Consider the following 14,331-nt stretch of genomic DNA (forward strand, 5'->3'; position numbering starts at 1 on the left):
CGTCGTTTTACTGTCGGATAGTTTAATATTTTATGATCAAACACCAGCAGTGTCTCAAAACTGTGAAGTGAAGAAGATTATTTTTGGGGGTTTTTTACTCAAATGTGAGGATAAATATTTAAACTATATCAGTTTGCCTACTGTCTGGACTTTGACTGGGCCATTTTAACACATAAAGTGGACTTTGATCCAAACCCTTTCAGTGAACATGAGGCCTTCAGCACAACATGACTTTTTCTCAGTCTGTTTTCTTTAAAGCAAATACTCACCAAACTACAACGGTAAGAAAATAAAAATAAAACTTGTGACAATAAAGTCCTAATAGTACAAAACTAAAGTTTTTATTCTGGCACTATGACTTTATTCTTATGTTATTTAGACTTTATTTTTGCAATATCACAACTGTATGAATTTATTCTCGTTATATTACGACTTCATTCTAGTAATTAAATTTTTTCCTAATATTTTTGTCGTACCAAAGCGATTCAACCACGTTGGGAGTCGGTACCTGAAGGAACTTGACCTCCTCTGATCCGGACTGACGGCAGAACGTGGAGTAAACGAGAAAAGAGAGCGAAGGAGTATTTTTGAGAAAGAGGATGGATGGAGGGGGCAGGCGGTGACGGGAAGAGGAGGGAGCAGCGAGGGCAGAGAAAAGAATAAAGGAGTCTTTACATGTCTGAGGAACCAGCAGCTCGCAGCACTTTCACATAATTTAAGACATATGGACGTTATTAGGACAACTGTGTGTGTGAGTGTGTGTTTTTGTCTTTGCGCTGCAGGCTACAGAGGACAGTCACGTTTTTGTGGTGCAGGAGAATGACTGTTGTGCAGAACAATCCCCCTTCAGCTTCCACACACACACACACACACGCACGCGCGCACACACACACACACACACACACTCACAGACAGCCTCATCCCGACTGGAACCAGAATGACGCTGCATAAGGACAGAGTTTGATTGGCAGCCAGGATCCACAGAGAGATGCTGTGTGTGTGTGTGTGTGTGTGTGTGTGTGTGCGTGTGTGTGTGTGTGTGTGTGTGCGTGTGTGTGTGTGTGTTTGGATGACCTGTAGTTACCTTCCAGGGAGCAGCACACTGACGGACTGACGGGCTCGTTGGTCCTACGGTAGCTCAGCCCTGCTGCTCCGGGTCTATTTATGTCAGAGTGTGTGTGAACAGCCAAAGGGTTCAGTCAGACGGAGCAATTATAAACAATTCAGCGCAGACGGGTTAAATGGGTTAATTCACAGCCTTACATAACCGGGACGTGCGATACAAAAAGGTTCTTCAGGGTTCTTGCTGGTGTTTTGTAGATTTTCTTTGGACTTTGGTTGATTTTTTTTTTAATTCAGTTCATTTGGGGGAGGTGTGAATGAACTGTTGCGAACCAAAAAGCGAACTCTGCCCCACCTAAAACCCACGTCTTGGTTCGGCTGAAATGAATTCTGCTGCGTTTTGAATGCGTATGTGGACTGGAGTCCGTTCCAAAGTAGGAAATGAGCAGGGAATTCTGGGTAAATGCAACCAAATCAAAAAGCGTGAGTCTAACGCTAGCAGGAGAAACAATTTTACCAAAGACTAAAGAAAAATCCTGCATCAGCTAAAATCTGATGCTGATCCATTTCTGTTTGTGTTTCATGAAGAAGGAAGTTGCACTTCAGAGGTTTTGTGTTGTTTCCTTCAGTGGGTCTTGGTGTAGCGCCACCACAGGCGAGGAGGGGAACAGGTTTTTACCAAGGTTCATTTGATGCAGTGACGTGTGAAAGAGACCCACACAAGCTGAAAATGAAACAAATATGTCAACAGACGACAAAGTTGGTTCTCTGGACTCATTTCGGGTTAATTTTTACCTAAAAAATTATCAAATTGGACTTTGGAAAAGAGTTTTATGTTCAAATGGTGCTAAAAGGAGTTAGCCGAAGCTAAACAAGCATTTTAATGCTAAACATGTTGCAGCAGCGTAGACGTAGCCAACACTAGTGTCAGTATTTCTAAAGCGTGTGTGTTTTGCCATTACCATTATGTTACATAAAAATGGTATTAAAACAACAATATTATCGTTTAAAGCAATCAGTTCTGGAGTTAGCAAACTCTGCCGTTTTGACAGGCCAAATTCTTCGTGATGGTTCTTCACCAGATCTGAGGACAATATGGCTGAAAAATTTATCGCGATATAAACATTTCATAAACGTCGATAATTATCGATTCGTGTTTTTTTCTTGTTGTTTTAAATATATGGATTATTGCCAAAATGGTGGCCTGACGTTTCCTCTTTTATTCACAGTTTTCTCTCCACAACCTTGTTTATTTTTAACAGTTATGAGGCGAAACCTTAAACTGCTGCTGTGCCAGTCACTCAGGGAGTCGTTGCTAGGTAACCAAAGAGTGAGAGAGTTGCTAGGTAACCAAAGAGCTACTGAGTTACGTGACTATCATAATATATGTGACCCAACCAGATCTCCCTTGGAAAACCACAGAGCTATGGAGACGATCACTACTTATGATATAATCTCCAACAAGTAAAGAAAATCTTTAAATCACGAGGAAGAGAAACCCGTGTGTGACTTCTGAGTGAACCCGACGGCGGGCCACCAGCCATTACACAGAAGCTCGTTCAGACGTTCCAGCCTCGTTTCATGGAGCAGAAAATGCAAACCAGGTGCGTTTTGCTCAGGGATGTGCCGCGTCGCGATTCCCGATTCGCTCCAACCTTGTCGTGGAAAAGGATTTCCCAAACTGGTCCCAACAAGCAGCTCCTTTATGTTCTGTTCTCCAACAGCTCTGACTGTCAGATGCATGGAAATATTATTTGTTTAGATAAAGATAAGTTTTAGAGACTGTTTAAAAATAGTTATAAAGGACTCATTCTTATTCTTGTACTTCTAAATCACACCCAGGACAGTTTTAAGGGGCAGTTTTGGAGGTCAGATCTGATGGAATGTTATTTGTTCAAACAGCGCTGACGACTGGTGATTGATTCGTCCAGAAAAAACGCTCGAAGCGGGCTGTACGTGGGCCCCCCTCCTCGCTTTTTCCTCTTCAAACTGTCAGAAAAACACTTTGCTGACTGCAGAGGAAAAACCTCTAAAAGTTTCTCCACAGAAAAGCAGTAGCTCTCTCTCTTTCTCGATCCACAGCTGAACTTTCTACTAAATTTCACATTAATTGTGCGCGTTATTCTCTGACTGGCGACTTGAGGCAGCTGGTTTGTGTAATTTTAAGTCCAGTTTAATTGAAGTGGTCTTTGATTTTGTGTCTGCAGGTGTTCGCCAAAGTGTTCAGCCATGAAGCGTTGGAGTCCTACCTCCCAAAAATCCAGCAGGTCATCCAAGAGAGCCTCCGAGTGTGGAGCTCCAACCCCGAGCCCATCAACGTCTACAGGTACGCCGGCAGTCCAGGAAGGTCACCCTGAGTCCGTTCACACCAGTTCTGTTTAATCCACTTTAACCAAACTGCAGTTAGTTTAGAAAGTTTGGTTTGTTTGGGGAGGATGTGAACGCAAATTCAAACTCTGATGCGAACCAAAAAAAGCAAACTCTGCTTACAAACCTCGGTCTCTGTTCGGTTGAAGTGAACTCTGGTGCGGTTTGAATGCATGTGTGAACACAAAGCACTCCAAAAACAGGAAGTGGATTCTAGTGCAGGGCATTCTGGGTAAATACAAACCAAAACAAATGCTTAAGAAATGGCTTGCCGTCTCCTACAACTGCTAATGTCTGATGCCTCTATTTCTGTTTTCATTTTGTAAAAAGTCACTGCGTTCTTTTACAAATGTGCACAGATCTTTGTCTGCTAAAGTTAAAAAAACATCATTTTGAAATTGCATTGTTTCCATTAAATAAGAAATGAAATGAAAATAAGTTTCTTCACACAATAAGGCATTAAAAATCATGGCAGAGACAGATGTAAACTGTTAGGTTTAATACATTAATACTTTAGTCGTTTTCTGGTCATATTGCATCTTTTTTATGCTCATGTTATGAATATGTGATTTTATCACAAGGTCGGTCATAGTCTTTACTCTTTCTGTACAAAAGAAGATATTTTCACAGAGAAACTCCTATGAATGCGGCAACAATACATGGTTATCATGGTGCAAGAGAAATGGAGAGCAGAAATCGTTTGGGTTAAGATTTCTTTACCTCAACGAGATAATATCAGCGATATTTTTTACCCTTAGCTTTTCCAATTTGTACCTGAAGATCTCTCAGGTCGAGTTTCACGTGTTTTTAAAAATCACGTAGTCAAACCGAAATCTTGTGGGGTAATTTGTACAAGATCTCTTGACGATAAGGAGATAATTATGTGTGTAAAAATATCCCATTTTTCTCCGTTAGCGTTTCTGATTTGTAAGTGAAGATGTCTCAGGCCGAGTTTCACGTGTTTGGCCGTGTCGTTCCTCAGGGAGAGCCAGCGGCTGTCGTTCACCATGGCCGTCAGGGTGCTGCTGGGATTCAGGGTGTCGGAGGAGGAAATGAGGCTCCAGTTCTCCACCTTTCAGGACTTTGTCAACAACCTCTTCAGCCTCCCAATCGACCTGCCGTTCAGCGGCTACCGCAAGGTAAGACGACTTCTACAGATTTCAACAGTAACTGGAATTTATCGTGATAAATCAAAAATCTTATGGTGATAAATGATAAACAATATGATAATTAGCCACCTCCACTCTAAGTGTGTTTCCATTAACCATAAAATTGGACAAATTGAAATTCCCAAAATAAATTCACTTAATGGAAACCTGGCAATTTCGAAAAAACTCACGTTTTTCAGCCACATCTAAATATATGTAAAGTGTAAAATGCTTGGTCAACAGCCAGTTGACATTGTGTTGGTGAAAACGACAGGAAGTGGTAGGAGGATTTGTTCTTGTTGCATCACACAGTTCATAAAAAGTGTTGAATCCATCGCTCTTCTGTAAAATCGCCAACAGTTTCCCCAAAACGCTGCCTACGTTGCCCCTAGCTGCAGCTAGCACGCGGCTAAATTAAATCTCATGTAACTGTTTACATCCGTCGCTGCCAGAAGTCTTAATGACTTATCACGTGATTTCAGTTCAATTTCTTTTCTAATGGAAACACAGCATCTGTGAAATTTAGTTGTTTTGACATTAGCAGAACATAGACAAAGATTTGCCTGCATTTGTAATGTAGCTGCTGAATGTATTCAACGTGTTTTCATGCGTTTCTTCGGCAGGGAATCCGAGCAAGAGACACGCTTCAGAAAAGCATAGAGAAAGCCATCAGAGAAAAGCCTCTGTGTTCCCAGGGGAAGGATTACAGCGACGCGCTGGACGTCCTGATGGAGAGCGCCAAGGAGAACGGCACAGAGCTCAGCATGCAGGAGCTCAAGGTACGAAACGCCCAGGACCACGGAAACGTTCGTCCAGAATCCATCCAACACATCCAAACCAAACTATTATTATTTTAACTGTATGGAGCAATAATAAGGCAATTTTTAAATGAGCAATTTCCAAAAAGAAGCACATTTTGCTCATATTTCTCCATTCGTTTATGATTATGACAATTTGTTTGCCAAGTTTTTATGATAAAACTTTGTTTTTTAGTTACATGAATAAAATAATATGAGAATAAAGTCATAACATTAACAGAAAAAAAGTCTTAAAATTACTAGAAGAAAAGTAGTTTTTATTTAGAGCAAAGTTTCAATAGATCAGCGTATCTAGTCCTGGTCTAGGCTTATTTCTCGTATTATTACGTCTCTATTCTGCTATTTTTTACAACTTATCTGTCATATTATAACTATTCTTGTATTACTACAGTTTTGTCCAGGTAATATATTATTTCAACTTTATTGCTGTACTACTTTACTCTGGTATTATCACAACATTTTTCAGATATTACGACTATTTTCGTAATGCTATGACTTTATTCTGGTAATAAAACGACTTTCATATTTTATTATTGAGACTGTTCTGGTACTATTAGAACTATTCTGATAAAAGAACTTTTTGGATTACTTTTTTTGACTTTTTTCTTGTATTATTATGACATCTTCCTACTTTATTTCTGATATTACAACTATTTTGGTAATATTACTGCTTTATCCTGGTATTATTGTCATTTTTTCCCCTTATATTAATACGATTGTTCTCATAATATTGCTACTATTCTGGTAATAAAATTATCTCTTGTATTACTTATACTTTTTTCTCTGGTAATATCCTCATAATCTTAAAAAATATCTATATATCTCAGCCCTAATATTCATGAAAAAAAAAACAGCAGCTTGTTATACTTAAAAATTACAGCATTAACAGATTTTGTCTCTTTGGATGTTAGTTTCACTTTCGTTCCTGATTTTGAAAGTTTGGTTAAATATTCTGCTTTAAGCATCACGTCGTATTTCACGTCGTCACCGACTCAAATGTTTGACTCCACCCTCAAATTGCGCTACAGCCAGACACACAGGAAGTCACTAAAAACCGTAGAGAGGAATGAATAAAATTAGGAATTGAAAGAATGAGCTGCATTAACTCTTGAAATATGGAGCTGATGTCAACAGGCGGTGAAGAGACATCGGCGCAGCGGCGCAGCCTCTGTTTACCTACTTGAGGAATTCAGTGGAGGCTTTTTTCTCTCTCTGCTTCACTGTTTGTGGTTTCTGGGTGAAGTCCAGAACCAAAAATAAGTCAACACTGCCCCCGCTAGGGGTCTGAATGAGGCCTCCTGTACGCACACACTCCACCGCGCTCAGAAAGTGAGTGGGGAGGCCCCGGCCTTCGCTGCTGTGACGCATTTAAAACACACACGTGCTGCGTGAAGCGCAGACACAGGTGATGGCAGAGGAGAGAGGCTTACGATCTGAGGCCCGGTCCGTGTTTTTTATTCCAGAACCAGCATGGCACTTTCTGTGTTATTGGAAAACATCTTCTTACTTGCTCTCAAATGTGACACTTTTCAGTAATCTAACACATTTCCATTAACTGGTCGGGGATTTTTTTCTTTGCCAACAATAAGAAACTGAACAGAGGATTTGTCCCCAAAGCAAGTTTCCCTACTTGCTTTGGATTTTTACCAACTGCATTTTCAAAAATAATAAATCAAAGCAAAACTAAGAATCCAAGGAGAGAAAACTTATTCTTCTTCAATCATAAATTGTCCAGCAAAGCTCAAAGGTTTAGTTGCTAGAGTAAGGTAGTTAACATGTGGAGCCTTATGGAAGTGTAAGGGCGCATTCACACCAGCCATGTTTAGTCCGCTTTAATCTAGGTTCACATGCCTTATCAAACTTTGCTTCACCTATAAATCAATGTCTCCATTTGGTGGAAGTGAATTCTGGTGCGGTTCGAGTTCATACCAAGCGAACCGGAGAGCGTTCCAGAAGCAGGAGTCTAACTATAGTGCTGGGCATTCTGGGTAAATAAAACCAAACAAACATGCTAGTGGGAGAAATGACTTGTGTTTTTTTTTTTTTTTATATACCAAAGACAAACGGAAAATCCTACACTGCTAAAATTTGACACCACTCCGTTTTTGTTTTCATTTCCTGAAGAAGGAAGTTGCGTTCAGTGTCTTCAGAGGTTTTTGTGTCGTTTCCTTCAGTAGTTTTTAGTGCAGCGCCACCACAGGCAAGGAGGGGAACGTTTTGTTTTTTTTAATGGATTTGGTTCATTTGACTCAGTGCAGTGTGAAAGAGAACCACAGCAACTGAAAACGTAACAGTTTTGGTCCACAATCAAACCGAGTCTTCTGGACCACTAGGTGTGAAAACGCCCTGAGAGTTCACCAGAGGTTTTTTTACATTCAGTACTTAAAATCTTTAAAAATGCCGTTTTAAACCATCGTAGTTCTCTTGTCGTTAAGATAACTGCAAGTCCAAATAAAAGCTGCATCAACTTTTCTCACGCTTCCACAGGAATCAACCATCGAGCTGATCTTCGCTGCCTTCGCCACCACCGCCAGCGCTAGCACCTCCCTGATCATGGCGCTCCTCCGCCACCCTCAGGTTCTGGAGCGCCTCCGGGAGGAGCTGAGGGGCCGGGGCCTCCTCCACAACGGCTGCCTCTGTCCTGAACAAGAGCTGAGGCTGGACAACATCATCAGCCTCAAGTACCTGGACTGTGTCATCAAGGAGGTGCTGAGGCTGTACACGCCGGTCTCCGGCGCCTACAGAACAGCAATGCAGACCTTCGAACTAGATGTAAGTCTTTATGTGCAATTTTGTTAATTTTATTACTAGTGGAGAACCTCAAGGCACCTCGTTAGGCCCTATTCCCTTCAGGTTCAATTAATAAATAATAAATCATATTACCTTTAAATGATCTGGCTGTGAGTAGCTAGCGCTGTAGCACCCAGCATACGTCATCTACACAAGAGGCATTGGTGCATAAACAACATGGCGACATCTTATCAGAATTTATAAATTAAACAGCCTACAGTAATTTTACTGTCTTGTTTCGACATCTTAAATAAATGTTTCTCAAATTAAATCTAATTTCGTGCATGGGCACAAAGCTGTAGGGGGAAAAGATGATTCTTTTAGAGCAACTCCATTAACAGGATGAAACCTGGAGATGTAGGTATTATTAATTCAGTGCTGTGCGTCACGCCCATTGGAAAATAAGGCAGAAAAACCATTGAAAACAGCTCAAAACCACTCATATTCTTTTTTTTCTCACGCTCTATGTCGGCTACGCTACACACAGACTCGTTGCCATAGCAACTGACTGACGACAGCTGCACTAGTGTATCAGGATTCAACACCAAGAATTAAACATTTCCCACATAAAGAACAGAACATTTGGTCCGTCCCAGTTGCATGTTTTCAGGCTTGATGTTTAATAAGTGATCGTCTGAACACAGCGGCGGATAATTAGCTAATTTAAACATCTTTGCTGAGTTGAGGTGTGGGTCGTCTTTTTTATTTTTAACTGGCCCAATACACATAAAATTCTGCAGCAACATCTTCTTAAGTTGTCAAAGTCAAGCTAGCATAAGCTAGCTATTTCTTTTAAATTTCTATTAAATTGTTGTATATTTCTATTAAACCTTTTTCCTGACCTTGTTATCTAGTTGCTGTAGTGTTGACAATTGGTAGAAAAGCACCGCATCCATTTTTCTCTTGGTGTACATTTAATATTTAGCGAGTTATGTTGATAACTTGACAGCTAAAACCAGAGGTAGTCATTGTTGGCGACTATAGTCTCAACTAGTCATGAGTACTTTTCATAGTTAGCTTAGTAATTATTTCCACAAATTGTAGAAGAGTCTGCTTACATTTTTAGGACTAATTGCACCAGATAAATCCTACAAACCGTCTTATTCTCTGGTATTTTTCTCTACAGGGAGTTCAGATTCCCAAAGGCTGGAGTGTGATGTACAGCATTCGGGACACTCACGACACAGCTGCCGTCTTCAAAGACGTGGAAGCCTTCGATCCCGACCGCTTCAGTCAGGAGCGGAGCGAAGACAAGGAGGGCCGCTTCCACTACCTGCCGTTTGGCGGCGGCGTTCGCTCCTGTCTGGGAAAGCAACTCGCCACGCTTTTCCTGCGCATCCTGGCCATCGAGCTGGCCAGCACCAGCCGCTTTGAGCTGGCCACTCGCCAGTTCCCGCGCGTCATCACGGTCCCCGTGGTTCACCCCGTCGACGGGTTAAAGGTCAAGTTCTACGGCCTGGACTCCAATCAGAACGAGATCTTGGCGAAGTCAGACGAGCTGCTGGGAGCGACGGTTTAGTAAGGGCGGCTGCTCATGAGGGTTGGGTGGGGAAGTTCAGAGATTTAAGTCTTTAGGGAGAAGATTGATGGAAGGAAACAATAATTTCAGAAAGATTTGTCCTTCTTCACCTTTGTTCTGCCAGATTGGAGCGTTCTTTCAGACTCTTCTAACAAATGGTTATCAGGACTCTTCTTTAAGAAAGGAGGAAACTGCCAAAAAACTTTTTAAATATGCTCTATTCTGTGTATTTTCTGAAGAAATATACTTACAAAATATGTACAAAAAGCTATCTAATATAATTTGAATGGGAGTGGTGCACAACAGACTTTTGGTGAAATGAAGAGTTGAGATGAGAACAGTGACGGTGTTTTAGAGAGAGGCGGGAGATAAAACAGGGTATAGAGAGAAGGAATATAATTTTCAACCATTTTGCTTGTGCTTAAATTCAATAAATCATTTTCAGTTGACTTGCAGGGTAAAAGAGATGGATTATATGGAAACAGAGTTTTTCTTATCGGCGAATATTTAACCTGGCACCCATGTGCTAAAATGTGTAATATCTGATACAGGGATGAATATTTAAAAAACAACAAGGACAAAATTGCTTTGATTGATTGGATACGTTAAGCATACAATACATTTTAAAATAGAAACAGTTGAGTTTTATTAGAATTACCTAAAAGAGAAAACGAGTAACATATTCTTTAAAAGCAAACCGGATAAAGAATAACCAGGCAGTCTAACAGCAGCTTGATTTGAAAACAAACTGTTTAATTTGGTTTGTTTTATTTATATCCTGTTTGGTTTGCCTTTTTAAAAAAAATCAAATCTATTGTTAGGTTTATGAAAAGCCTTCTTCATTAACCTTAATAACTAAGTCTTCTTCTTTGGAAATAAAATTGTTAAGCTGTAGGAACCAAATGCACCTGGTTAGGGTTAATGAACTGAGCCTACTTAGTTTGGCTTAAGAGCTAATTCTGCTAGGTTAGGAAACCCAGTTTTTCATACTTGATTAGGTTTAGGAACCAGATCTACATGATAAGATTCAGAAAACAAACCAACTTCTTTATGTTGAAACGGAAACTTGGTTAATGATCAATCCTACTTGACTGGTTTAGGGCCTACACTGACTTGATTAGGTTTAGAAACCATTCCCACTTGGGCAGGTTTAAGAACCAACCCATTGGATTTAGGACCCAAACCTTCTTGGTCATATTTAGGAAGAAGTCCTACTTGGTTGGATTGGTTTATGTACCAATTCTATTTGGTTGTGTTTAGAGAGCAGTCCTACTTCATTGGGTTTAGGAACCAACCCTACTTGATCGAGTTTAGGAAGAAATTATACTTCATTGGGTTCCAAGAAATTCTACTCAATAGGATTTTTGGAAAGAAATTCTTCTTTGTTGTCAGTCTTACTTGGTTGGTGTTGAAGAACCAAGCCTACTTAATTGGGTTTAGGAACCAAACCTACTTGGTCGTGTTGAAAAACTAAGCCTGCTTGGGTAGCTTTAGGAACCAAACTGACTTGGTCATGTTTATCTGAACAAACTAGCATTAGCTTTAGGAGTTGAGCTTAGTTGTTGACCAAACCTACTTTAGTTACATATCCAGTTTACTCAGTTTCGAAAACTTTTTTGATCAAAATAGGTTTGAACCAAATTTACCTGTTTATGTTTAGAAATTATTCCCAAAAAGGTTCTGCTTACCATCAATGACTCAACTAACACTACAAAATCTACGGATGTGACGGTATTAAAAACCAGTATGAAAAAAAAAACAACAACTTTTTGTTCAAAACAAACCAACAAAACACAGGTTGACTATTCCCAACAGTAAAAAATACAAACTGCTTGGTTAGGAACGCTTCCTACATTTTGCTTAACCTAGTGATGCTAACGTTAAACTCAGGTGCAAAGAAGACAATGTAAAACTTAGATTATCTGCTTGTTGATATTTTTCTGACTGCAAAATAAAATTTCTTACTAATAGCTTTAATTTTTTAGGTGAAACAACTACCTGGCAAATTAAGATTTAATTTTTTAGCTAATGTATTCCTCTATCTTATCCTTTACAGTTCAGAAGGCACAATTTTCAGTTTGTCTAGTTATTAAATAAACAAAGCTACCAACTTACATTGAGAGATTAGAACGTCGTGGATAATGAACGTATTTGATAGTATGCTTGTTCTCATAAAGCAGTGCACCTTCTTAGGCTGGAACCGGGTTAAAAGATCAGGGGATTTGGTGAAAGTATATAGGAAGAGACCTACATACATGCTGCTTAAGTGCTGCCTTATCTTTGTCTTTTTTTTATTATTGTGCACTTCTTTTATTGTTCCACCACCATGGAGGTCAACAGCGTTTACTCTCTCGTTGCTCCTCCGTTCAACAACAAGACTGCAAAGCAAATTCAGTCCCAGAAGGCTTGAGGTGATTGCACAATCAGAACTTCGGGAATTTGCGTGTTCGGTTACCCCAGAGGTTTTTGGGGGGGCGGAGCTTCTGCAGCAGAGATCCGGAACTTGCTACAATTCCGGAACTTTCGACATTCTAAAGCGTCTGAGAAATGGACCAATGGGGCAGAGGGCGGGGCTTCCTCCGTGGAGTTCCGGAACTTGCTAGCGGAACTTTCAGACATTCCGGAGAGTTCTAAAGAGAAAAGGACCAATGAGATATCAGGCAGGGGGCGGGGCTTACGGTCTTGATGGACTCTGCTTGTGCCACGCCCGTTTCATTTCTCCCAACCACACCACTGATTTTCATTTTGTTTTCACAACAGAGAAATATGAAAACTGAAATGGTTTATTTTGCTGCTTTTTCTTGTATACGTTTTCAAGTTGAAAGTTATAGATTGCAATAGTTTGTACTGAGTGAGATTTGAGTTATGTCAATTCTTTTTTTAAAAAACATTTTTTATAGCATAAGGAGCATTAATAGGGTTATTAATAGGTGTGTATTAATTTGTACATTATTCCTTATCAGACTATGGGGAAATAGCTATTTACATCAACTAATAACCTATTATTAATGTTATTGTATGAATAATATTGTTGGTATAAGATATTTGAAATGCTATTTTTTATTCTATTGCAGATTTAGTTTTTAGCCTACATGAGAATGTCTTTGGTAAATATTGGATGTATTTAGAATGTTATGAATTTCAGTTTATATTGTAAACAGTGTTTAAAATGTTGATATTGTTGATTTGATTACTGTAATAATTATTATTTTTGTTATCCAGACTTATTATCACTGCATTTTATTTTACATTAATTATGGAAACAGAAAGCACTTGCCAGATATGTTTATTTTTTAAGTGCCATGCGACTACAGTTCAATCTTCCTTTCAACCTGTTGGTTTCTGAGTCTTTTGTCCTTCTGTACATAATTTGCAATTCTTTTTACAGGAAGAAATGTTCATTTAGTTTAATTATGAATGTCTCGTGATAGTTTTTCCATTTTCTTTTTTTTTTTTTTTGTTACCAAGACTGCTATGTGTACTCCTGTAATAAACCACAAAGAAAAAATATCTGACTGGTGAAATGTTTCTTATTTTGGCTTTTATGTGTGTATTCGCCAATTAGTGCAACAAGAGAAATATTGCAGAGTAGCAAGTATTGATCTACAGATTACTCAATTAGTTAAGCAAAGACGACAAACAAAAAGGCGACAACAAAGGCGTGTAAAAAAGAAAAAAAAATGTAAATGTAGACATAAGTAGTGTCACAACTAAATGTTATGTTTCAACACAGAATGTTTTTTTTCCACCCTTTTTTCCTAATATTCCTTGTTTTAGTAAATTTAAAGACAAATATTTTGGGCAAAGTTGGAGAAAAGTAAGACCAAATAAATAAGTACGTAAATTAAACATAACTAAAGAGCATGTTTTGTGATCATGAAAGATTTCATCCGTTTAACTAATTTAACATTTAAAGTTGTTAAATATTCCATCCATCCAGTTTCTAACACCCTTATCCTTCGTGGGGTCAGGAGGTGCCGAACTCCAGCTAACGTTTGGGGCGACAGGCGGGTCACCCTGGACGGGTCGCCAGTCTGTCGCAGTTAAATATGACCTATTCCACAAATATAATTTTAAGAGGTATCTCAGGAGTAGCTCTTAAAATATTAGAAAATAAAACAACAGGTGGAATTATTCTAAAGTTACTCTGCATGTGGCTCGGTTTGCCCTTCGTCACAATTCGTGATCATCCTGAGTTACGATACGAGGCTCAGAGAAACATGTTTGTAAAACAATAAAAAACAATTAAATCAGTGATAATAACAGTTTTGTCACATAAAAGACCGTCTTTATTAATTTACAAAACTGATATTTCTTCCCACAATAGGTTTCAGAATTAATTTTTGTTTGTATATGTGCGTAAACGTGTTAAATTTATTAATTACATCATATTGACACGATCATTTTAATAGTTAATTGCTCTTTTTTTTTTTTTGTACGTACAAACAAAACAAGCTAGAATGTCAGAATAGTCAACCAAGAAATTACTGAAGTAAAAAGTATTTGGTAAAACGTTTACTCAAGAACTGAGTAACTGATCAAATCATTTAATATTTAAAAATTACATAATCAAATGGACCAAAATATAAAGTTAAGTTGAAATTTTGTTATTTTAAGGATGAAAATG

General features: G+C 38.9%; 1 protein-coding gene across 1 annotated transcript in view; it reads left to right on the forward strand.

The window, feature by feature from the left end:
• Positions 1–13,214, forward strand: part of cyp26b1 (cytochrome P450, family 26, subfamily b, polypeptide 1) — a 37,678-nt gene extending 24,464 nt beyond the window's left edge. The window contains exons 3-7 of the mRNA XM_008435625.2: positions 3,270–3,388; positions 4,412–4,568; positions 5,201–5,356; positions 7,883–8,167; positions 9,312–13,214. Coding sequence (XP_008433847.1) covers positions 3,270–3,388; positions 4,412–4,568; positions 5,201–5,356; positions 7,883–8,167; positions 9,312–9,704 — 1,110 coding nt within the window. The 3' untranslated portion in view covers positions 9,705–13,214. The remainder of the gene's footprint in view (positions 1–3,269; positions 3,389–4,411; positions 4,569–5,200; positions 5,357–7,882; positions 8,168–9,311) is intronic.
• Positions 13,215–14,331: the final 1,117 nt, after the last annotated feature.

The sequence above is a fragment of the Poecilia reticulata genome, chromosome 18 (assembly GCF_904066995.2).
Source record: "Poecilia reticulata chromosome 18, P_reticulata-male-v2, whole genome shotgun sequence".
Taxonomy (NCBI): Eukaryota; Metazoa; Chordata; class Actinopteri; order Cyprinodontiformes; family Poeciliidae; genus Poecilia; species Poecilia reticulata.